At 39.0% G+C, this 25017-nt stretch overlaps 1 protein-coding gene across 7 annotated transcripts in view; it reads left to right on the top strand.

Moving 5' to 3' along the window:
• Positions 1-25017, top strand: part of AFAP1 (actin filament associated protein 1) — a 236082-nt gene that overhangs the window by 205421 nt on the left and 5644 nt on the right. For 4 of the 7 annotated variants that reach the window (XM_072620152.1, XM_072620151.1, XM_072620150.1 and 1 more), the window contains 6 exons: positions 2472-2589; positions 8532-8798; positions 12455-12569; positions 18127-18291; positions 19604-19794; positions 22434-22598. In XM_072620152.1, the coding sequence (XP_072476253.1) occupies positions 2472-2589; positions 8532-8798; positions 12455-12569; positions 18127-18291; positions 19604-19794; positions 22434-22598 (1021 nt within the window). The remainder of the gene's footprint in view (positions 1-2471; positions 2590-8531; positions 8799-12454; positions 12570-18126; positions 18292-19603; positions 19795-22433; positions 22599-25017) is intronic. The other 3 variants (XM_072620155.1, XM_072620157.1, XM_072620154.1) reach the window with 2 other exon arrangements.

Raw genomic sequence — 25017 nt, forward strand, 5'->3', positions numbered from 1 at the left:
AGAGCAGGAAGAGATAAAGCTGGAATGGTAGGATAGAGCCATATTGCAGAAGCCCTTAAGTGACAACACCAGGATTTTATATTTTATTTAGTAGGCAGTGGGGTCCACTGAAGGTTTTTGAATAGAGAAGTTTCATGATCAGACTTTGAGTTATGACAACTGATCATAGAAACTGCCTTATTCTACGTAGCTATTTCCTCATTAAACAAATCCCTGCCTTTGTGTTTCAAAGAGGCAAACTATTTGAATTAAGCAAACTAGTTATTGCTTAGATGCTTCAAACTCAGCAAGTCCAAAGCAATTTATCTTTCCCCCTAAACTGTCCCCTCTTCCCAACTTTCTTATTATTATGGAAGGCACTGCTATTCTCCCAGCCACCTAAACTCACAGCCTTATAACTCCTCTCTCACACTTAACTCCTCATCCAAATTGTTGCCGAACCTTGCCATTTTCTACCTTCACAACCTCTTTTACTTATGTCCCATTGTCTCCAATTACAAAGTCATCAATATGGTTCAGGCTCTTATCCCCTCATGCCTGGACCTTGCAATAGCCTTCTAGTTGGATCTCTCCATCTCAAGTACCTCCCTGCTCCAATCTATCCATCATTCAGCTGCCATGAAGATATTCCTAAAGCCCAGTTGGCTTTCAGATGTTGCCCTTTCCTACTTAATTAACTCCAGTGATTTCTTGTTACCTTCAGGATAAAATATAAAATACTGTTTGACATTTTAAGCCCTTCACAACCTTACCCCTTCCCATTTTTCTCATCTTTTTACACTTTATTCCTCTCCACCTACTTTTTGATCCAATAACACAAGGTAGGAGACAGCTAGAGGAGCAGTTCAGTTTAGTGCTAACATAAAGTTCCTGCTTTTCTTTGAATGTGAACACTCCACTGCCCAGCCCTCTTCCTTTTCTGTGCTAGCGAGGTGGCACAGTGAATGGAGCACTGGGCTGGGAGTCAGAAAGAGCTGAGTTCAAATATGACCTTGGACACTTAATAGCTGTGTGATCCTTGCGAGGTCACTAAACCTCTGTTCACCTCAGTTTCCTCAGTTGTAAAGTGGAGATAATAACAGCACCTACCTCTCAGGGTTATTGTGAGGATCAAATGAGACAATTTTTAGTAAAAGCAAGTGCCTGGCTCATAGTAGGCACTATATGAATGATTCCTCCCTCTTTCCCTCCTATCTCTCACTTCCTTCGTCACAACTCAAGTCTTGCCTTCTATAGGAGGCTTTCCTCAGCTCCCCCTCACCCCCACCCCATCTCCTCTACTTCTAGTGCCTTCCCTCTGAGATTGTCCTCAACTTATTGTGTCCACATCCTGATTGTACATAATTATTGTCATGTTTTCCTTCCCATCAGTTGTGTGTTCCTTGAGGTCAACTGTGTTTTTGCCTTTCTTTTGCCTAGCACAGTGGTACATAGTAAGTGCTTCATACAAAAATACTGTTGCTGTAATAATGTTGATGTCATTGACCACCTTGAGGTATGTGCAGGGAGTCTTTAGGTCATAGGGTTTGCATATTGTAGTCAATTTTTTAGTATAATTCTGGATGTTTCCAGAATGCTTTAACCAATTCACCCTCCATCAACAATGCATTAATGTGCCTGTCTTTCCACCACCGGTCCGTTACTGACCAATTCCATCTTTTGTCTCCTTGGCCAACTTTCCTGGAGTGATGAGAAACTCAGATTTGTTTTGGTTTGTAGTTCTCCTCTTAATAGTGATTTGGAGTCCATATGACCCTCCTGGTTCAAATAGAATTAAAATCTTCTTAGTTCTACTGTACGCTAGTCTTACTTCCAAGCACTGTGTTTTGTAGGTCATTCGCCTCTTTCATAGCACCCAGAAAAGAATCAAGAGCACAGTGCTCAACCAAAATAAAGAAGCACGGTGCTCTGGGAAAAGAGCCCGACTTGGCTGGAGAGATCGGAATCTGAAAGTGCCTCAGGCAGTTTCTGTCTCATTTAACTGATCTGAGTCTTAATTTCCTAATCTATAAAATGAGGCTTATAATCTCTTTATTAGTTAATTCATAGGTAAGGATCCAGTAAGATAATATATGTAAAGCACTTTGTAATCATTGCAGCACTATATAAATTCAATTGTTATTATTATAATTAAACATTTATTTTTTCCTTCATTCAGGTTATTCATTCAGTAAACTTTTATTAAGTACCTTCTGTATGCAGAGGACTAGGCATTGAGGGAATCATGAAGATATTTAAGAGATGATCTTTGTCCTCAAAAAATTTAGAATATTGTAAGGGATTATAAAAAAAGTACAGTTATATATACATATATGTGTGTGTATATATGTATATATGTGTATATATATGTGTGTGTATATATATATATATGAAAGCAGTTATACTATAACAAATGCTCCTTGATGGAGTTTTTTCTTTAAGTGGGAAATGGATTGTTTTGTATACCTTAAACATAATTTTCTCTCTTTTAGCTTTATGAACAGACGTGGTATCTCTACAAATCCCTATCTCGGCAGTGCCTCCAATGGATATGCCCACCCCAGTGGGATGGCACTTCATTATGATGATGTCCCTTGCATAAATGGATCGGTGAGAGTGTCATTTTTATAGAGTAAATGGTTTCTCTTTGCTGGGAGGCAGGACTGTCTGAAAAATTCCATAATTTAACATCCCTGGGTTCCTTCCAAATAAGCTTGAGCTTTTTGTGTGTCGAAGCAGGATGAAGCTGCCACCTCATCTCTCATCCCTTATGTTTTGGTGTGTTGTTCATCTTAATCTGCATCCGAGCAAGTATGGATTTTGACGTGCTAGGGGGTGGCTTGTCAGTTAATGCTAACCCCATTAATTAAATATCTGAGTGTGCCTGGAAATGTTGTATAATTACTGTCCCACAGATGTCCATGCTCATTTCTACCCTCCAGGTGTTTACTCATTTTGTTCCCCTTCCTTTCCCTTGCACATGTTCACATCCAGCCATTGCTCCAAGGAAGAGCTCCAAGTCTCTTCTCCTCCGTGATGCTTTTTACTCACTCATCTTATCCTCATTCATTCATTTATCCATTCCACAGACATTTACTAAATGTTTACAACATAATGGTGTCACCTCTTTCTTGCACCATTGTAGCAAACTCCTAACTTTTCTTTCTACCTCCAATCTCTCCCTTATAATTTATACTTCACACAAATGCTAAAATATTCTTCCTAACTACCGTTCTGCTCTCCTACTATGAATGTCACTCTACTGCTCAAAAACTCTCAATTGTTCCGTCTTGCCCATAAAAACTTCTTTGCCTAGCATTTAAGACCCTCCTGAGCCTGGATGCAATGAATCTTTCAAGCTTTGTTTCACAGTATTCTTCCTGTGTTTTATATTCCAGTTAAACTGAACTTTTTGGTTTTTTCCTCCCCTCTCCTATATTCTTTCAGAGACTATTTCCCCTTCATATAATGCAATGTTGTCACATTCTAATAGAAATGGAGGGGTAGGTACTAAACTGTACATAAGGATCCCTGCTAGTGGCATCTGGACTCAGAAAACCACAAATTAATATAATCACTTTTATACTGTATTTTCATTTTCTTTTTGGGTTAACTATTTCCCAATTACATTTTAATCTGGTACGGGCAGCCTTGCAGAATGTTGCCAGCCACATGTTTGCTACCTCTGCTGTAGAAGACTCCTCTCGTCTTTGACTGTTAAATTTGTCATAGGATTGAAAAGACCATCCAGCCCCATTACATACCGTCAATGAAACTAAGCCCCAGGGATTTTATATTACTTGCTCAAAGTCATAGAAGAAATAAGCATCAGAAGACAGATTTCAACCTAGGTCTTCTGATTCTCTTTTTCTTTTTTTAAGCATTAATTTATTTATTTTTAGTTTTCAACATAACATTTCCACAAGATTTTGAGTTCCACATTTTCTCCCCATCTGTCCCCCCCACCCACCCCAAGACATCATGCATTCTGATTACTCCCTCACTCAATCTTCCCCTCCTTCTATCACACCTTTTCCTTCTCACATCCCCTTCCCCTCTATTTTCTTGTAGGACAAGATAGATTTCTGTACCCCATTGTCTGTATGTTTTATTTCCCAGTTGCATATAAAAACAATATTTAACATTTGTTTTTAAAATTTTGGGTTCCAACTTCTCTCCCTTCCCCCCTCCCCACCCATCCCCCACTAAGAAGACATACAGTTTGATACAGGTTATACATGAGTAGTCATGAAAAACACTTGCACAACAGTCATGATATGAACGACTGACTATATTTTCCTCCATCCTATCCTGCCCCATATTTATTCTATTCTCTCTTTTGACCCTGTCCTTCCTCAAAAGTATTTACTTCTAATTACCCCCTCCTCCCATTTGCCCTCCTTTCTGTCATTCCCCCAGACCCTTGCTTATCCCCTTCCCCCTACTTTCCTATAGTGTAAGATAGATTTTCATACCCAACTGAGTGTGCATGTTATTCCTTCCTTAAGCCAAATCCAATGAGAGTAAGTTGCACTCTTTCTCTCTCACCTCCCCTCTCTTCCCCTCCATTGGAAAAGCTTTTTTTGCTTCTTCTATGTGAGATATAATTTACCCCATTCTATTTCTCCCTTTTTCCTTCTCCCAATATACTCTTCTTCCACCTCTTATATTTATTTTTTTTAGATATCATCCCTTCATATTCAACTCATCCTGTGCCTTCTGTCTATATGTATATAATCCCTCCAACTACCCTAATACTGAGAAAAGTCTTAAGAGTTACAAATATTATCTTTCCGTGTAGAAATGTAAACAGTTCAACTTTAATAAGTCCCTTATGATTTCTCTTTCCTGTTTACCTTTTCATGCTTCTCTTGATTTTTGTGTTTGAAAGTCAAACTTTCTATTCAGCTCTGGTCTTTTCATCAAGAATGCTTGATAGTCCTCTAGTTCACTGAATGATCATTTCTTTCCTCTGAAGTATTATACTCAGTTTTGCTGGGTAGGTGATTCTTGGTTTTAATCTTAGCTCCTTTAACCTCTGGAAGATCATATTCCAAGACCTCTTCTCCCTTAATGTAGAAGCTGCTAGATCTTGTATTATCCTGATTGTGTTTCCACAATACTCGAATTGTTTCTTTCTGGCTGCTTGCAATATTTTCTCCTTGACCTGGGAGCTCTGGAAGTTGGCTACAAGCTTTTCTTTTTTCCAGGTCCAAGTCAACTTCCCATTTCTCCATGAAGTCTTGCTTCCTCAAATTTTCTTAAAGCATTTTTGTCTGGATCTATAGTGCATTCTGTCCTGAATCACCTTCCCATTTTTGTAAATCCATGTTTTTTCATATAGCTTTCAGAGTTGTTTTTGATTATTGTGGAGTGTGTGTGTGTGTGTGTGTGTGTGTGTGTGTGTGTGTGTGTGTGAGTGTGAGTGTGTGAGCACCTCACCTTCCCTTACACATTTTCAGTGATTGACACTATTGACTTGAATTTATTTTATGATGGATGGCTGGTATCAAATAGTTACCATATGCAAGTGTGTTCATTCAAGTTGTTTCCAGGGCCACCAGAGATCAGAATGGAGACCACTGGATAGAAGACACAGGGAGGATGATTTCACTCAGTATGGAAAAGAATCCCTTATGATGAGATCTGTCAGGAAGAAATACTGTGAGCTAACTGAGGAAAGAGAAACCCCTTCACTAGGGGTTCTTAAGATTGAATGCATCCCTTCTCATCACTTTTGTACAGGAGATTCATGATTCATATTGAGATCCATCCAGATGATGACTCACTTGCCCTGCCATCACCAAGGTCCTGTAATTCCATGCCTAGACTCTTCTTCGACAGAAGTGAAGATGGGAGGTTTTCCATAGCTTAAAGCGTTCAATCACACCAATGATTAGACTCATTCAGTCTAGAACAGGGGAACTCACCCTCATGTTCAGTGGTAGATTATATCTCAGGTTTAGTAGACAAGTAACTGGACCTTTCTGATCCTCAGTTTTCTCATCTGTAAAGTAAGGCATTTGGACTAGATGGCCCATCAAGTCCCTTTCAGCTTTAAATCTATAATCCTAGGATTCTGTGATCCCTTTTAAGGTTTTCCTGCTGTTCCTTACTCACATCATTGCCCCTCCCATCTCCATTCCTTTGACCAGATTGTCCTCCATTCCAATGATTTACTCCATCCTCATCTCTGCCTCTAAGGATCCCTAAGAATTAGCTCAGCTTAGACCTTTCCTGAGCCCCCCAGCTACTAGTTTCTCTACCTTTCCCACAAAATGTATTTACTATACACAAACTCACACACTTCCCCCCTCCACTTATGCTCTCTTGTATACATTTCCCTCCATAAAATATAATCTCCTTGAAGTCAGTAACTGTTTTTCTCTTTGTTTTTCTAAGTTCAATGCTTTGCAAAAGGCCTTAAGTAAATGTAGATGAATCAACTACCTGAAGAATCTTGGGTAAATACAAGCCAGGCCCTTTTAATGAAAATTTCACATGCCTTACTTAGGTTTATCTGTGAATAGCTTTATTTTTAGATTAGAACTGGATAGCTGACGTCATCGAAACAGACACATTGAAGTTAATGCAAAGGAATGAAAACACTCCTACAATGTAATTTTTAGACTGTGCTATTTTTATGACAAAGGCACCTAATTATGGTCTGACAGAAAGGAGCTGTATATGAAGTGTCTAAAAATGGGATAAAATTCACACAATATAAACTAAATATTGCTTCTTTTAAATGTAAGAGCCATTTGTCAAGAGACTTAAAAAAATCTGCCTGTTATGGAGAGAGCCTTTGGTTTTAATTTAGACTTTAGCCAGATGTGGTGTTAATGTCTTCTGGTTTTCTGTGTTCATGAAATGGTGTCTAGCTATTTCAGTCTCTGGTTTAAAAAAAGTCCTCCCCACCAAAATAAGTCAGAATTCATGTATCAGCTGGTTATTAAAGCATCATGTTTGGGGTCAGATGGCCAACAGGGAACTCTCCCTTTGAAGAGACTATTAGTGGTAATAATAGTTTTCAGTTATGTCACATGTGTGGTTTACAAAATGCCTTCCCTGCAATCTCCTTGGGAAAGAGAGGGGCCAAGTATCAGAAACATCTGTAGGAATTCTTGAGCCAGGGCATGTATTGCAAAATACTGCAGGGCAAGAAACATGTTAAATCTGTACCCTTAAAACCCCTGTTAGAGACAATTTTTTTTAAGCTGAGGTGAATATGGGTGGGAGACCTTGAGGAGAAAACTTTGACTTGACTTTACATAAGACCCTTAGGAAGGGAGACCTAATGATGTCATCCATTCTGTTGAGGAAGACAGAAACTCCCATGAGTGGATGAGGCCATGACTACGGAAGGGAAGCAGTTTTGGGGTATGGTAGCTGGGCTTGGCTTAGGTTTTTTTTACCCTCTAAATATCAGTAGCTTGGGGGGAAATCCCCATTTTCACACTCAAATATTTCTTACAAGCATTATTAGACCCATTTCACAGATTAGGAGCTTGAGACTGAGAAAGGTTAGCTTACTTGCCTGTAGTTGCATAGTTAGTATGTGGTGGAACTAGAGCTAAAACCTTATTGTCCCAACTTAATGTCCAGGGCTCCTTCCAGTTTGCCAAACTTCTAGTTTGTTTACGAAGATTTTTATCAAATGTAGCAAAGTATGAAGTAAGGAAAGCAGCTGGGTGGTGCAGGGGATAGAGCACCAGGCTGGAGTCAGGAAGGCTCATCTGCCAATGTTCAAATTTGGCCTCAGACACTTACTAACTCTGTGACCTTGAACAAGTCACTTCACCCTGTTTGCCCCAGTTTCCTCATCTGTAAATTAAGGTGGTGAAGGAAATGGCATCCTACTCCAGTGGGTTCATAAAGAGTCAGACTTGAGTGAAAAGATTCAGCACCATGCAGTAGGGAACAGCCTTGTAGGCAGATTTCCCTAAGCTATCTGCTCACTAGAACCTAGGGAACCACACAGTGCAAATGACTGTAACACCTGTCTTGCAGTGGCAAGAGACCCTGGTCTAACAGTCTGATGATTCCAGGTTTGGGTCCCAACTCCAACACTCCCCAGCTGTGTGACTGTACATAAATTGCTCAAGCTCTCTGAACCTGGTTATCCATATCTGCAAAATGGGAATAAAGATTCTTGGGATGAGGCCCAAGAGGATTATTGTGAGAAAAGTGTTTTGTAAACCATAAAAGCAGGCATTGGAGAAAGGTGAGTTCTTACTCTTTTTCTCTAAAGAGATAAAAGGCTAAAGTTGTGGTGGAGGACATATTCTCTTATTTAGGGAAGACTATAAACTATTGACTACAGGAAAAAAAAACAACCTTCCTTTCTTCAAGGGTGGTAAGATGGAAAAGTTCTGGGAAGAATCCCTATGGCAACCAAAACTACATGCTTGAGAGGGGACGTCACACTGATTAACCTCCAGGGGTGAGGAGGAGAGGGTTATGACTTTCTGATTTGCTGATGGTTTCATTCTGTTTTGCTTTCTATCACAACTGTGTTACTAACAGCTGAGATGTGTGTATGTGTGTTACAGTGGGAACAAGAAGACGGCTTTCTGCCTTCGCGTAGCAGAATCTTGGGAGAAGAAGTGCTTTATGATAATGCAGGGCTGTATGATAACTTGCCATCTCCAAAAATCTTTGCCCGCTACCCACCTGCTGAAAGAAAGACTTCTAGATTATCTACTGACAAACTGTCTTCTAACCATTACAAACATCCTGTCTCCTCCAATCTGTCTTCTGCCCAGTCTGTCACTAATACCTCTTCAGTGGGGAGGGGATCTGTCGGGCTGAGCTCTCAGGTACTGCACGGACTTCTGTGAAGTGGATTTGGCTTAGATTTCATGTCTCTCATGCTTTTATGACAATCTTTTTATTTCTGTTGCTAAATGAAAATAAATAGTACCAGCAGGAAGAAAGGCATAGTCTTTTCCCAACTAGAATATTATTTACCTGCCAATTTATGCTTCTAGTCAGTATTTGCTTGTTAATTAAGCTGATTAGGTAATAGTAGGGTATAGGGTGGAGCTGGGCTTGGAATCAGTAAAGAACGCTGGCTTTGAAGTTATAATGACATCTGCTGGCTACCTATGGGACTCTGGTCAAGTTAGGTGACTGCTCTGGGCCATAGGTTGCTCATCTGGAAGATGAGAGGGTGGGCCTAGATAGACTCTGAGGGCTCAAAATCTATGTTCCTTTGATGTAAACCCCACTTCTGACCTTGTCCTTGGGCGACTGAAGTGTTCCTCAAGCAACTCCCTGGGACTTCCCTGTTCAGGTACCAGTGAAAAGAGTAGCCACACCAGGAATTCCTCACAATGAGGAAGGCCCACGTCCTTTGCCCATTCACTAATTATTTGATGATGGGCTTTTTATTGATCAACATTCACAACCTTGTATGCCTTTACTTGATACTTACAACAACCATGAGAAGTAAGCAGTCAGTGTAGATATTCATAACCAGGTTTTGCACATGAGGAAACTGAGACTCAGAAAGATTACTTTATGGCCCCAAGTCACAAAGCTAGTATCACAGTGAGACCTTGAGCCTACAGCTTTGTATTCAAAGTTCAGTATTTTTTCCCCACTGCACCACAGCTGCCTCTTCTGTCTCCACTGACTTTGTCACTTTCATTCAGTCCTGATAGCTTCAGATGGATTGTTGGCACATTAGAGTTCTGTCAGGATATTTAGGGGAAAAAATTTAAGCTTATCACAAACTTAGACATACAGTCGGTAGCAAGGCCCTACTACCACCTAGAGTCACTTATTGACTGCATGTAGCCCTTTGTTCACTCAGCCTAAAATATCCAAGTAATAGTTCCCCTTTCTCAAGCCCTTTGCTAACTTTCCTCACAAGAAATCTCTAAGTGTTTCAAGTATAACGCTTTTACAGATGGAGAAATAAACAAATTGGTCAACAAATATCTATTAAGTGGCTAGCATGTGCCAGGCACTTTTAGGCACTAAACACCAATGAATGAAATAATGCCTCCTTTTAAGGGGCTTACATTCCATTTGGGGACACACCAAATATACATATACACACAGAACAAATAAAGTAGTTTGTCAGGGAGGGCAGTAACAGTTGAAAGAAATCAGAGTAGCTGTCCAGCAGTGAGAAAGTGGCCAAGTCAAGACCTGAAACTCAGACTTCTGGCCTCAAGTCCCATGCTCTTCCCAAGGTATGGAGCTGCCCCAAAGGTGCTAATTTATATTCAGAAGAGAGAAGAATGCTTTCTGAAGGCCAATTTGATTTGTGTTTCCTTATTTGAATTATAAGAAAGTTGATATGGAATAGGTAACTTTTATTTTCCCCAGATATGTGTCAAAAGTTAATATTTCAGTTCAAATGTCTTTTCTGAATTGTACCAAATCATTTTCACTCAGCTATTTCCCCTGATGCCTTTTCTTATCCTACGTTTCTATGTTTCCCAGCACAGACCTGTGAAATCATCTTTGTCTGTGGGCATATGGTTTTAAACAGAAGGACTGTTTGGCCTTTTCTCCTCCATCTCAGTAATATTTAGGTGTTGATGACTAGTAACAGATAAGATTACAGAAATGTACAGAGGAAGTAGGCAGCTTATATACTTGTTTCATGCCTGCCTACCTCCAAAATCTGCAAAACTGTGTGTTGATTCCCTGAGACAGTAGACTTTCTCAGAAGTCTGTTCAGACAGGTAGGCATTTGATAGCAGCCCTACATGGTTAGGCTGAGATAAAATGTTCAGAATAATAGTAATAATTCACTTTCCAAGATCATTTGTGAGGAGAGCAGGATTATGGTGGAGGAAGCTGCTTTGTTAATCTTTAAAGCACTAGAGAAAGGAGAATTGTCTTGGCTGATTTGCAATTCACAAGATGGTCTCTTCATGACAAATCTGTGACATCAGCAGTACAAGCATCATTGTCCCTATTTCATGGAGGGGGAAACAGCTCATGGATAAAAAGGGGCTTCCTCATGGACACATGAGGTAGCTGGGACTCGGGCTCCAGTCCCTTCTGATTTTTGTTCCAAGTCAGTGCCCGCCCCCCCGGAGCCACAGTGACTTTCTGAGTGTGGATCATGCTGTATCTACTTCTGGATGGTCTGCAAATTTGTTTGGATTTGTTTGATGTGTGTATGTTCTTTAAAAAATAATAATTTTTAAATTTAAATTTAAAAAATAATAATTTAGAAAATATAAAAAATTACAAAAATAATTACAAAAATAGAATCATAGATTCGTAGTTGGAAGGCATCATGGGAATCATCTAGTGTACCCTACTCACTTTACAGAGGAAACTGAAGCCCAGAGTGATAAAGCCACTTGCCTGAGGTTACACAGGTAATAAATAAATCATAAAGCTGAGATTCAAACCAGGGTTCTCTTCTGATTCCAAATATGGCATTTCCCCTAAACTTTCAGGATTTTTTTTCCTGTTTTTTATTTTGTTTAGTTGCTTCCTCTTTACCCACTATAATAACTTTGGCTTTGGTGCTTAACAAAACAAATTTAATTTCACACATACTGCCCATCGTGCTACTGCTCATATCTTTCATTTCTGTAAAACTTCATCCTTTACTGTGTACACACGTTTCACACACCTTTTCCCATGAATCCTCAAAATTTCCCTGCGTCACGTAATAGCTCCTATTTATTTAGTAATAATAATAGCTAAGCATTTAAACAGGGTTTTCCAAAAGTCTTAGTGTGGTTTTAAACCTTAAAACCACACTAAGAAGATCAATGCAAGTTACATTAAAACAGATGTATTACCCTCTGCTTTGCCTGTATTTTTAAGCCTTAAATGCTTATGGTTTATAAAGCATTTTACGTGTATTATCTCATTTTAAAAATGTACAGAATGCTTTCCATGTAAGAACCCTATGATGTAGATGGTAAGAAGTTATTATCCTCATTTCACAAGTGTGAAAACTGAGGCATCTTAGAGGTCAATGGACATACCTCTGGGCATAAAAATAACTTATGAATGTTAAGGCAAGGAGTATCTGAGGCTTGCTCTCAATTCACTTTGCCATGCTCTGTTTTCTGATTTACATAACCCATTTTCCCCCAACAGCCTTGTGACCCAGATGGTATTAGTATTACCATCCCTATTTTATAAGTTGAATGACTTGCCCAGGGTCACCCAGGTAATTAGTGGCAGAGTTGGGAGCTGGACCAGGTCACAACCCTCCAAACCCATGGTATTTGTTTTTATGCTACATAGCTTCTAATTCATACTTTTTAAAAGGTAAAAGTCCTAGGCATTCTCATCTCATATGAACTGTGACATTCCTTGAATTGTCAGGGCGGATAAACCCCATAAGCAATTTGGGAGCCCAAGTGGCTTTCAGCCACCCAGACTTTGTCATCAGTTTTAGGACAGATGAAAGAGAGAAAGAGGAGGTACTGCGGTTAAATAAAAAAGTAAAGGTTTTTACGTTGCTTGTCTAATTTGTTTCTAATAGTTCAAGAGCAAGAAACCTCCTGTAGCATCTAATGGGGTCCCAGGGAAAGGGAGAAATATCAACAGTCCACAAAAGAAGATGGACTCATCAGCCACAGTCAAACGGACAGCATCAAGTAAGTTCTTCAAGATACCACTCTCTGTTTGGGGAATCAGTGGTAAGACTGGTGAAGACCTGTAGGTCTTAAGGATGATTGATGCAGACTAGAGTCACGAACATCCCTCTGGAAGTCCCTTAAAGGTCATCTTAGTCACCTTCTTTCATTTTATACAGGAGGAAACAGGTTCAGAGACCCTGATTTCCCCAAAGTCATAAAATAAGTTAGTGGCAGAGCCAAGATTAGACTGTGGGTTTCCTACCTCCTGGTCAAGGGTTCTTTCCAGCTGTATCTTAAATAATATCTAAAAAGGAAGAAACACGACATAACTTTTCAACTCATGTTGAATAACAACCAGATGACCTGAGTACATTTGCAACTCAGGATCAATTCATTGAAGTTCAACAGACCAGCACAATGATGCCCTGGGGACATAAAAATAAAAACTGACATACTTTCTGCCCTCAAGGAGCATAGAGTCTATTAGAAAACTAGAACATATATACAAAGATAGAAGTCAAAAGAGCAATCCAGGAACAGGGCTCAAGTCGATTTTACAAGTGATCATGGAAGATTGATCCTTGAAGAAATCAAAGAATTTTTCTTGGCGGATATGTGCATTCTGGTCATGGTGAAAGCCTGTGCTAATGCAGGAAAACAAAGACAGGCAAGATTAAGTCAAGGCACAGCTAATAGCTCTGTTTGCATGGAAGGGTGTAATGTAAATTGGACTTGGAGGGTAAGTTGGAACTAGACTATCCTCAACGCCATTCCAAAGAGTTTCTTCTTTATGACAAAGTCAATGAGAAGTCTCTTGAATCTTTTTTTTTTTTTAAGCTGTATCAACTTGCTTCCCTTATTATGCAAAGTCCTAGTAATATAAACAGAACTGTAAGAGTTAGCTCCCTGCTCTCAAAAACTCACATTCAAAAAGGGGACAATAGTATAGGAGATTCCTACTTCAAGTCAATTGGAAAGGGCCCAGAGTTCTTAGGGTATAAAGCATATGGTAATACATCTTCTTTAATGTCATTTTCATTGATAAAACCATATTGGTTTTTGATGTTGAACTGTTTGACAGTGACTTTGGTGATATCAACTCTTTCTGGGTCTTCAGTAGTTGTGGTTGTCCACATAAAGGGGGGAGATGCTGTCTAAGACAAAATATTGGAAAACCTATATTCTTAATGGGTCAAAGCAGAATGAGGAACCAACCACCCACTTATGGAAACCGTACATGTGACCGATACATTTGTCAGGCTTCTGATTGGGCTAAATTATTTTTGTCCTATTTTTTTAAGGTGATAGCTTGTTTTATAATTTCCTTGTTATAACATTGGTTCCACTAAAGAAAGCATGTGCTTATACAATCAGGAAACCGATGTTGTACCCACCACCCACATTTAATCTTGTGTTTGTAGTTCATTGTGGGGAAGAGGAGGAAGGAGATAATGGGGACTAATGAATTCCTTAAAAAGTGATGTTACACAAGATCTATATCATTGCTGCCTCTGTCTCTTTTCCCACAGTGCCTTAGTTTCGATACTTATATTTCTTTTATGGCCAGATGATTTATCCCTTTATTTTATGATGCCTTCTGTGGGGAATTTTTATTAACTTTGGTGACATCTAATGGTGACAAAAGAGAAAAATAATTGCATTCTACGTTTTCGCTGAACTCAGCCCATTACATTACCAACATCGTGGGTTTATTGCACGGGGAGCCAAAAGGAGGGATGGAAATTTACACTTCCTCACGTTGGCTTTTGCTCTGAAAACATCTTGCTTTAGAAAGAAGAGAAGCCAGGCAAATTTTTTCTCTTTCTTAAGATGTCCTTAGGCTGGACCATGAACAGCAATCTTGTCACTTAATTAGTCTACCATTTGATTCTAACTCTGTGTTTTATGGAAGCTTCCTTATATATCGTCTCCTTCCTTAGAATGGGAGCTCCTCAAGACAAGGGCTGTCTACACTTTTCTATTTGTATCTCTAGTGCTTAGCACATAGTTGTTCGTAAGTTATTTCCCCATTAGATTGTCATCTCCTTGTGGGTGGAGATCTTTTTGTTTTATTTCTATTGTTTTTGTATCCCAGTGCTTAGCAAAGGTGGGAATCAGGAAGACCTGAGTTCAAATTTGCCCTTACTAGCTGTGTGACCTTGAACAAGTCACTTAACTCTATTTGCCTCAGTTTCCTTATCCTCAGTATCCCCAAAGGTCACAAAGAATTGGACATCATTGAAACAATTGAACAACACCAAAGCTTAGCATAACACTGGTACATAACCTCGCAGGTACTTAATAGACACTTGTTGACTTGCTTCGCACACATAATGAGCCCTTCTCATTAACTCACAGACTATCAAAGGTAAAAGGGCTCTTAGAACATAGAATGTTTGCAATGAAAATAGAATGTCAGAAGTAGAGTTATTAGTGTTGAAAAGTGCCAGAGGATCACCTAGACCAACCATGTTGTTTTACAAATGGGGAAACAGAGTTGAAGCAAGTTACCCAAGGTCACATGGCTACTTAATATCAAGACAAGAACTCAAAATTAGGTTTTTGGTGGTTAGGCCGTTCCTCATGTCTATGGAAGTTTCCTGAGTTTGTCAGTCACTAACTTTGCCTAAAGTCGTCTTTACAATTATCTGTGGTTACTAGAAAGAACATTGGATTTGGAATCAAAAGACCTTGCTTGGTTCAAAGCCACTCACTATATATGTGGCCTTGAATAAGTTATTTAACATTTTCTAACAATGAAGGTAATAGCCCCTGCCCACCTCACAGGGTTGGAAACTAAAGAGAGAATCCAAGGGAAGGGTTGGATGGTTGTTGGGGTTTATTCACGGTAAAGCAATAGACGATGTTCTTGGAATTTCACAAAATGTTTGAGTAGATGTCTTAGGTGGAATTTCAAGCACAGATAGTGCTTGTCTCCCGGATCAGCTTAGAGGGGCCTCTTTAGTTTGGTGCAAATCAGAAAGTCCTTCAAAAGGTCACGATGATGAAGAGGATAATGGCAAAGCCCCCTCACCTGTGCTTTCAGCTGGACTTCTTGGCAGCCCTGCGCAGTGATTAGTATCCCCATTTCTAGATGAAAAGGTTGTATTATAAAAGCAACACTGATGAGGGAGTGAGGAATGAGTGCCTTTGATAACTGAGCTATGGGAGATTGGAGACTCTCTCTCTCTTTGGGACTTCACCTTGAAGGCAGGATCTATCTATTTCTGCTGTATTTGTATCTCCAGGGCTTAGCAGAGTCTGGTATATAGTAAGCACTTAATAAATGCTTCTTGACTTGATTTGTCAAAGAAAACACTGCAGGAATATTGCCTCTGCTATGTGTCACCCATGTGACTTTGGACAAAAAGCTCATATATTCATTGAAAATCCATGTAGTCTTTACTGCAGAAAGTGAGAGATTCACCTCCTTAGCTACTTATTCCACCCATCTGAGCAGTCTGTGTGTAGACCAGGCATTGTACACATAATAGAACTACTAGCATTAAACCCTCTTTTTTTAAATTTAAATTTATTTTGTATCCCCAAGGATTAATATAGTGCCTGGGATGAAGTAAGCACTTAACGAATACTTATTCACTGGCTGATTTTTCATTTACCAAGCATTTATTTTCTCTCCTGCCCATCCCTCTCCCAATTTAAAGAAAAAGAAATATAGCTCTTCCTCAAGTAAATATGCAGAGAATCTTCTTATTGCAGTTATTCATGCAATTTTATCAAAATGGCTAGGAATAATTATTATGGTTTCCCTCCCTCAAGTCTGTCACTCCACTCTAAGTCATCTTCTACATGGCTGCCAGAGTAATTTTCCTTAATTGCAGATCTAACCATGTGACTGCCTTACTCATTTCAGCCCCAGTGGCTTCCTGTTGCCCCTAGGATAAAATGTAAAAGCCTGTGTTGAGGTGTTAAAACCCCATACAACCTTGCCCTTACCTGTCTTTCCAGCTTTCTTGGACATTACTCTATGTCCTGTACTTTGGGATCCAACCAAAATGCCTTTCCTTGTGCTTCCACATATAGCACTCCATCTTTATCTGACTGCTAGTCCATTCCCCACAATTAGAATGGACTCCTTCCTACACCTGCCTCTCAGCCTTTCTTAGACTTGGCCAAGGTTCTCTCTTCTGCATGAAGCCTTTCTTGAACCTTCCAATGGCTAGTATCTTCCCTTTAAAAACAAAAACCTTGTATTTAACTACTTTGTATATGTTTCTCTTTCTTCACTTTATGCTATAAAATTTGTATATTTAGTTATCTCCCCAAGCACCTTACAGAGTTTATTTCTTCATTCATTCTAGTTCCTACCTGTGGCTCACACATTTTGTTGTTGTCTAGTCATTCATCATGCCTGACTCTCCATGACCCCATGTCCATGGACTTTTCTTGGCAGATTCTGGAGCAGTTTACCATTTCCTTCTCCATTAGATTAAGGCAAACAGAGTTAAGTAACTTGTGAAGGATCACACAGTTTGTAAATGGCTGAGTCCCAATTCAAACTCAGATGTTTCTGATTCCATGCCCAAAGCTCTATCTACTGAGCTCCGTAGGCAAATAGTGGTTAAATGACTTGCCGAGTGTCACACAGCTAGTACATGTCTTAACCCTTATTTGAATTCAAGTCTTCTTGACTCCAGGTCCAGCAGTCCATCTGCTGAGCACCCTTCTTGTTTATTTGTTGATGATCAGGCCACATGTTACAATATTAAAAGTGAAAAATTAAAAATCAAAAGATCTGGGCTTATTTCCTAACTCCATTACTCAACCACGTAGGTGAGCTTGAGGTACCCATGAAATTCAGTGGAAAGAACATGGGATTTGAAATCAGAAGGTTTCTACTCACCTCTTGGCTTAGCCCACCATGTTGAGTTGCATAATGTATCTGGTCATCCATTTTCTCCATGTGTAAGATGTAAGAGTTGGAGTAAACATGCAACCTTCTAGTTTCCTACCATCTTTAAACTTCCAAACCCTAGGTCCTAAATTTTTCACCATGGGCCTTTCCATCTTTGACTTCCTTGAGGTATATGCTTAATACTGAGATTACTGGGTCCAGGGGTATGAACATTTTAGTCCCTTTGCTTGCATAATTCTAGATTTTCCAGAAATCTGATGCCCTTGTTTTACAATTAAGGGAATGGAAACTTAGAAAGAGGAAATGACTTTCCCAAGATCACACAGCTTCGACATCATAGAGTTATGACTTGAATCCATATCTTCTGAATACAAATCCATCCTGCCTTCTGGACTGGTAGTCCGTGGACTTCTCTCTCTTTCCAGAGGGCAGCATGCTCGTTGTCTGGTTTGAAATATACAGCTGTCTGTTGTGCATTGTAAGGAAGATAGAACTGAGAGATCTTTTCTCCAGTGTAGATTATTCTAAAACAATATAAATTCATCCTTTTGTGTATATTTGGCTTCTGTAGAGCTTGTAAAAAAAGGATGTACAGCCTTTTTTTGTTCATTACCTCAAATTGCCCATCCAAGCAAGTTTCAACCTTCCCTGACATCTGCTGAATTAAGTATAATTGACCTTTTTGATTTTTTCCTTAAGACGCTGACCAATACAAATATGGGAAGAATCGTGTAGAAGCAGATGCCAAGAGGTTGCAGACCAAAGAAGAGGACTTGCTAAGGAAGAAGGAAACTCTACGTAACCGTCTGGCTCAGCTCCGAAAAGAAAGAAAAGATCTTAGAGCGGCCATTGAAGTGAATGCTGGTATGAAAAAATTCAGTTTTTTTGGACTTAGAATGCTATTAGAATTCCTAACCTTCCTCCCATGCCCCTATGTTTCATTTTATCTTAGTTTGAAATGTCTAAACCCAACAAGGCATTCTTCTTGTAAATATGGCAGATGACCATTCAGTGATTTCATCTGAATGGTTGTTCAGCAAAGGATAAAGAAGAACAAGAGTATTGATTCAAATTTATGTTTTTGTGGAAACAAGATTTAGACATTGGAAACTGATACAAGGAGAGTGAGATAAGTACAAAGGGAGATCCAAACAAGGTGCTCTGAGATATTTGAGGGCAAAGGAAGGCTCTCATGGGATAGAGTGGGAGAAGTGGGGAAAATGCTTACATTTTAGGATTCTTCTCTGTAAAACAGGGATATATTTCCTTCACCTGCCTCATAGGTTTTTTATGTGGAATAAGAGAGGGCGATTACTTAAAGTCCGATACAAGTGTTGATTAGTGTTTGTTGATGTCTTAAGGCAACTACGATTACTCCTGGATGGTCTGATAGAGGAGGAAGAGCAGAGAATTACAATATCTATAATTAATAGACAGTCATTGAGGGGGAACTGGGCAAATGAAGGAAAACACCTTTCACACCTAAATATGTAATTAGGGATCACAAATCTAGAACTGGAAAGAATCCATATTTCCTTCTGGTAAACAATTCTCCAGTATAATTTGAGCACTCAAGTCCCAGAATTATGCAGGTGGGAAGAGAATTATATGTTTTTTGTAGTCTTTTTACATATGAGGAAACTAGAGCACAGAAAAAGGGAGTGACATAGTCTAAGATTTGTTGTTGTTATTTTTTCAGTCATATCTGTCATGTTTGACTCCTTATGACCCCATTTAAAGTTTCCTTGGCAAAGATATTGGAGTGGTTTGCCATTTCCTTCTCCAGCTCATTTTATAGATGAGGGAACTGAGGCAAATAGGATTAAGTGACTTGTCCAGGGCCACATAGCTAGTAAGTATCTGAACTCAGATCTTCTGGACGCCAGGTCCAGCACTCCAACCACTGAGTCATCTAATTGCCCTTCTCTCAGATTAACCTCCAAGTTAATGGCTTGGGGGGAACTTCAACCCCTTCCTTTTTTTCCCCTTCTAGTCCAGTGGTCTTTTCACTACATCAAGCTCACCATATTCTAGAAAACAGAACTTGGTCAGTGACTTTAACAGAGAAACATTTTTTTTTATTCTGCATTTGGACCTGTTGTAGGAAGCCATTTTCTTTTTGATTTTGAAAACCTTTGCCTGATATTGAAATAATATTGTTTTATTTGGATTCTAGGTAGGAAGACCCAAGTAATTCTAGAAGATAAGCTGAAGAAGCTGGAGGAGGAATGTAAACAGAAGGAGACAGAACGCGTCAATCTGGAATTGGAACTCACAGAGGTCAAAGAAAGCCTCAAGAAAGCCTTGGCAGGGGGGATCACACTGGGCCTTGCAATTGAACCCAAATCTGGAACCTCAAGTCCCCAGGTAATCTTTATGCCCTTTGCAGACAGCAGCTGTTGAGGTCATGGTTAGAAAGCTGCCATGTCAAGGAAAATTATTTTTTATCGCTATCATTAATATTAATTATACTTACAATTATATATTATCATAGGAGTATAGGTTTGGAACTGAAAGGGACCTCAGTGGCCATCTCATCTAACTTCCTAATTATGAGGGAATTAAGGCTCAGAAAGGTGGTGTAACTTGTCCAGGGTTACACAAGTCCTGAGTGTCTGAGGCAAGATTTGAACTGAGGTCCTCTGTCTCCAAAGCCCCCTTTCTACTGTTATCATACCAACTTTTTATCTCAATGAAATAATACTTATTGTTTTTGCTGTTTGGATAATAAATCACATTTCTAGAACATTTTAAAGTTTACAAAGCTCCTTTCAAATTTTTGGAGGAGTTAATAGAAATGTTATCATTCCTAGTAATTTTCATGAGAGGAAATCATTTTATGTAACAGGAAAGTAGAACACAGTGAGTGGGAGTGACCTTGTTTAAGATTTGACTCCAAGTTAATGGTAGGGGGAGAAATTGAACCCTTTCCTTGTTTCTTCTAGTTCAGTGATCTTTTCACTACATCAAGCTCACTACATTCTAGAAAACATAGATGATAAAACTATGTCTCAGAGGCATAAAATGAATTATCCAGGCTCAGAGAACTGGTATTGGAGCCAAGGCTGGAAGCCAAATATTTTGACTCCAAGACCAAGGTTCCTTTCACTAACCCTGTTTTTCTTTGATGACTTTCAGACACTTTTCTTAATTGCATCTGGATTAATTTACTTACTTCACTTTGGGAAGGGTTTGGCTCAGACTGAGGGAAGTATGGGGAGGAGTAGGGAAGAAGGATAGGCCATTATGTGTAATATACATACCATGTACCATATGCTGAGCCTTGACTTTTTCTTTCTTTGTATCATGCATAGATAGTTGTTTTATTTTTGACCTCTTATGAAACTGGTCCTAGATTTAGACCTCAAATAAGCCTGAGTTAATAAGAGAAAATGTCAAGAGTAATTAATGAAAGCTAAAGAAAATCAGTACACTCTTCTCCATCTTAGTCTCCCATGGGACCGGGGCCATCTTCTAGTGGCCTTCCATGTTGGGTTTCCATATGGGTCATTTAAAGAAATCTGCCTCTCAACCTTCCTGAGTTTCTCCTCTCTCCTTTTTTCTTCCTCTAGCACAGGAAATGAAAGCCAGGTTGTCATTTTGAAGAATAGTATTCAGATACGTTGGCCAATTTTCCTCTCATTCACTCATCCTATTTCATTAATTCCTCTTCCTTTTGGATTTCCTATCCTTTTTGTTCTTTGGCTATTGGTTTCTATCATTGCTCTGGCCTTTGCCGCAATCATTCCCTGTGGAAACGGGGGTTTCTGGAGAACAACTGCAAATAAAATTGATGTAGAACTAACTGAAGCCCCATGGGGTCACTGTGGCCAGAACAGGGCAGTTCTAGAGCATAAGAGACTTTGGGTGGTAAATGAAAATAAGCATATCTCTGGCATTAATGACTTCTTGGGGAACTTTGAGCCTTGGGGAACTTGGGGAACTCTAATCATCTAATGATGATTAGAATCCTGTTGTGCCAAAAAACATTTTAGAGTCCCAGGCCCACATTTAATAAATTAAAGATTCTCTTAGGAATAAGAAGAAGAAGAAATGTTTGTAGAGTTTTGATTCTTAGGAGATCACATTTGGGAAAGCTTCAAATCATGACTACTTCCTACAGAGTGATAATTAGTTACTGGTGTTGCATAGGGCAGAGAGGATTGGTAATAGGTAATCAGGATGGCTACAGCCTATTAGGATATTTTTTGTAATTGTTCACTTTTGAGTTCATCACCCATAAAACACCTTTGAGTATAGGTGGACATTGCTGTTAATTATGGGTAGACAGATGATTAGACAGATATCAGATCCTAAATCCACCCTTAGTAGATGCAGGGCCACCCAAGATGATCTGAATTCCATGAGAGATATCCAAATGTATAATTGAAAGATGCCTGGAGTGAAAGTAATGAAAACTTTGGATCTGGATATGCTGCTTGCTGTCCAGGTTACCTTGGGCTAGTCACTCTTTGGATTTTTATTTACCTGTCTACAAAGTAAAGGTATTGACTTAACTGTTCCCTAAGGTCCCCTCTAGCTCAAGTTTCTATGCTTTTTGTTTTAATTCTCCCAAAACTGTTGCTAGGCATCATTTTCCTTAGTCTCTAACACAAGTTGAGTTTCCTTCTAGTATTACATAGACAATGAAGGAGAAAAGGATATATGAACATAGAAAGAATTCTAGCAATAATGTGGCATTATTATTTTTATTTTGTTTTCATTATGCCATGAAATTTTGAGCTGAGAATATCTTTAGAGAACATTTAGCTCTCATTTTTACAGTGAGGGGATTAAGACCAAGAGAGGAGGTAACTTGTTCAAGATCACACAGATAGCAAGTGAAGACTTTTTCAAACTCAGTTCTTCTGACTCCAAACCCAGTTTTCTTTCCATTGGATTATACTGCCTTCCAAGAGCCATTTTCTACTTTAAAATAAAACCTACTCCTGGAAAAATATAGACCATCAGGAAACTTGTGGAATTTTCATTCTCTGTGCTGTCAGTCTCCAATTTTTAGGCACCGAACCCTGGAAAACTCTCCCATCTCAAGTTGTGACACCAGCGACACTGAATGTTCAATGCCAGTGAACAGCGCGGCAGTTCTGAAGCGACACCCGCCGACATCCGGCAACTCTCCTTGCCGGGGTCATGTCCTTAGGAAGGCAAAGGTGAGAGACCTCTGGCTTTATCAGAAACATCAGGATTGGCAAAAATAGAGCCTTCTGGCTCCCCAAAGTACCTGTAAGAAGACATGAGATTTTGACCCCAATCTCTGTCCTTGAGTCACTTCTAGACCTCTAGATGAGTCAGGATAGTCAAAGACTTTGCACTCGAAGAATGACATGGGCCTTGACTGCATATAAAATATATTTCTTTTTATACCTGTGAAGCCAGTAATGTGAAAATAATGATCCAGAATGGCACAGTGGGAGGAGGAGTGGGAGTCAAGAAACTTGGGTTCTAGGCTTAGCTCTTTCTCCAACTAGCTCAGTGGCTTTGGGCAGGTCAATCACTTCCTCTCTGGTCTCAATTTCTAAAACTTTAAAACATGATTACTATTCTGGGTGAGACTCTTTAAACTCTACCATTTTTATCTTAATTTTTTTAAATTAATAAACATTTATTTTCTCTTCCTTTTACCTCCACCCTTCTCCCCAACAAAAATAAAAATAAAACTTTTGAAGGAAACATACACAGTCAAGCAAAAGAAATTCCCACTTTGGTCTTGTACAAAAATGTCTCATTCTGCACTTTGAGCCTGTCATCTCTCTATCAGGAAGTTTGTGGCATATTTCATCACTGGTCCTCTGAAATCATAGTTGTTCATTTTATTTATCAGAATCCTTACATCTTTCAAAGTTATTTGTCTTTACTATGTAGTTTTTATCATATGACTTGTTCTGATTCTTCTCACTTTATCCTAGATCAGTTCAGCCAAGTCTTCGTAGGCTTCTCTGAAATGGAGTTCATTATATTCATGTGACATAATTTGTTCAACCATCCCCCAGCTGATGGGCATACTACTATTTTTCAGTTTTTTGTCTTCATAAAAATTGCTGCTATAAACATTTATATATATATGGGTCTTTGTCTTCTTTCTCTGTTCTCTTTGGGATATAGACCAAATAGAGTTATTTCTGGGTCAAAGGGTATAAATGGCTTAGTGATGTTTTGGAAATGATTCCAAATTACTTTCCAGAATGACAAGTCTAATAAACAGCTCCACTAACAGTACAATAATGGATCAGACCCTCCAACCTTGGTCATTTTCCTTTTTTGTCAACTTTGCCAATGTGATGGTATGAGATGAAACTTTGGAGTTGCTTTAATTTGCATTTCTCTAATTATTAATTATTTGGAGCATTTTTTTATATGCCTGTTAAATGCTTGGTTTTCTTTTTTGAGAACTGCCTATTCATATCCTTTTGACCATTTGTCAATGGGAAAATTTCTCTTATTCTTAAAAATTTGAATCACTCCCTAATTCCTTTTGAATCTTAGATGCATGTTTTATTTGTACAAAAACTCAACATTTTATGTAATTGAAATTATCCAGTATATTTTCTGTGGTTCTTTCTGATCTTTATTTGGTCATGAACTTCTCTGCAATGCATGGATTTGAAAGGTAATTTCTTCCTTCCTCCTCTACTTTGTTTATGATGTGACCTTTTGTATCTAAGCCATTTATCCATTTGCAACTTAGATGGCATTGTCATTCTAAACCTCATTTCTGCCAGACTTCTTTCCCTGGGATACCTATTCAGCTAGCAGTTGGACTTAATGAGCTCTTTTCCAGCAAAAAGATTCTGTGATGTAGTTGTGGTGTCTTTTCCTTTATCCCTATCCTACTCTGAGGTGGTCTTTGGGGACCATTTTAGATCATCTTCCCTTTTGACTCTACAGTGTTAGATGCTTATTCTAATGTCTTATAATTAGACCTTGCATTTGTACATAGCTTAGTACATTTTTAGAAATAGATCTCTCTGGATAGTGTATTGACTGACAAAACCACAAATTAACTTCATCTACATTGTGTTATATTTGTTTCTTTTATTAAATACTTCCACATTACATTGTAATCTGGTTCTGGTCATACTTGCTGCAGACCAAGCAAAACACCTCTGGTTTGAAGTATTTTTTGTGTACATTCTTAAAAATAATATATTTGACCCAACTGAATGATACATGTTGCATTTTTAGAGGACGTCCTTGTTTTTAAAAATACTTTCCTGTTCAGAGCGCCTAGGAGAGTGAGACAAGAGGTGAAGAGGAGACAAGAAGGGAGATACTGTGTAGGGCATTAGAAAAAACACTGGTTCTTGAGATACAGGGTCTGGGTTCCCATCCTACTCTGACCTCTTTACCTGCATGATTTGGACAGATCACTTAAACTCTGCAACCTTTAGATTCCTCATCTAAAAAATGAAGGGTTGGCCTATGTGACCTCCCAGTTTCCCTCCATTTCTAGATCTGTGAGTCTGTGATTATCATTTCCATTTCATAAATGGGAAAACTAATTCTCCAAGACGTAAAGAGAACAGTGTGGGGAAAGGACAATGTTCTAGCTCTGAATCGTCCGTTCTCTTT

This window comes from Notamacropus eugenii, chromosome 6 (assembly GCF_028372415.1).
Source record: "Notamacropus eugenii isolate mMacEug1 chromosome 6, mMacEug1.pri_v2, whole genome shotgun sequence".
NCBI lineage: Eukaryota > Metazoa > Chordata > Mammalia > Diprotodontia > Macropodidae > Notamacropus > Notamacropus eugenii.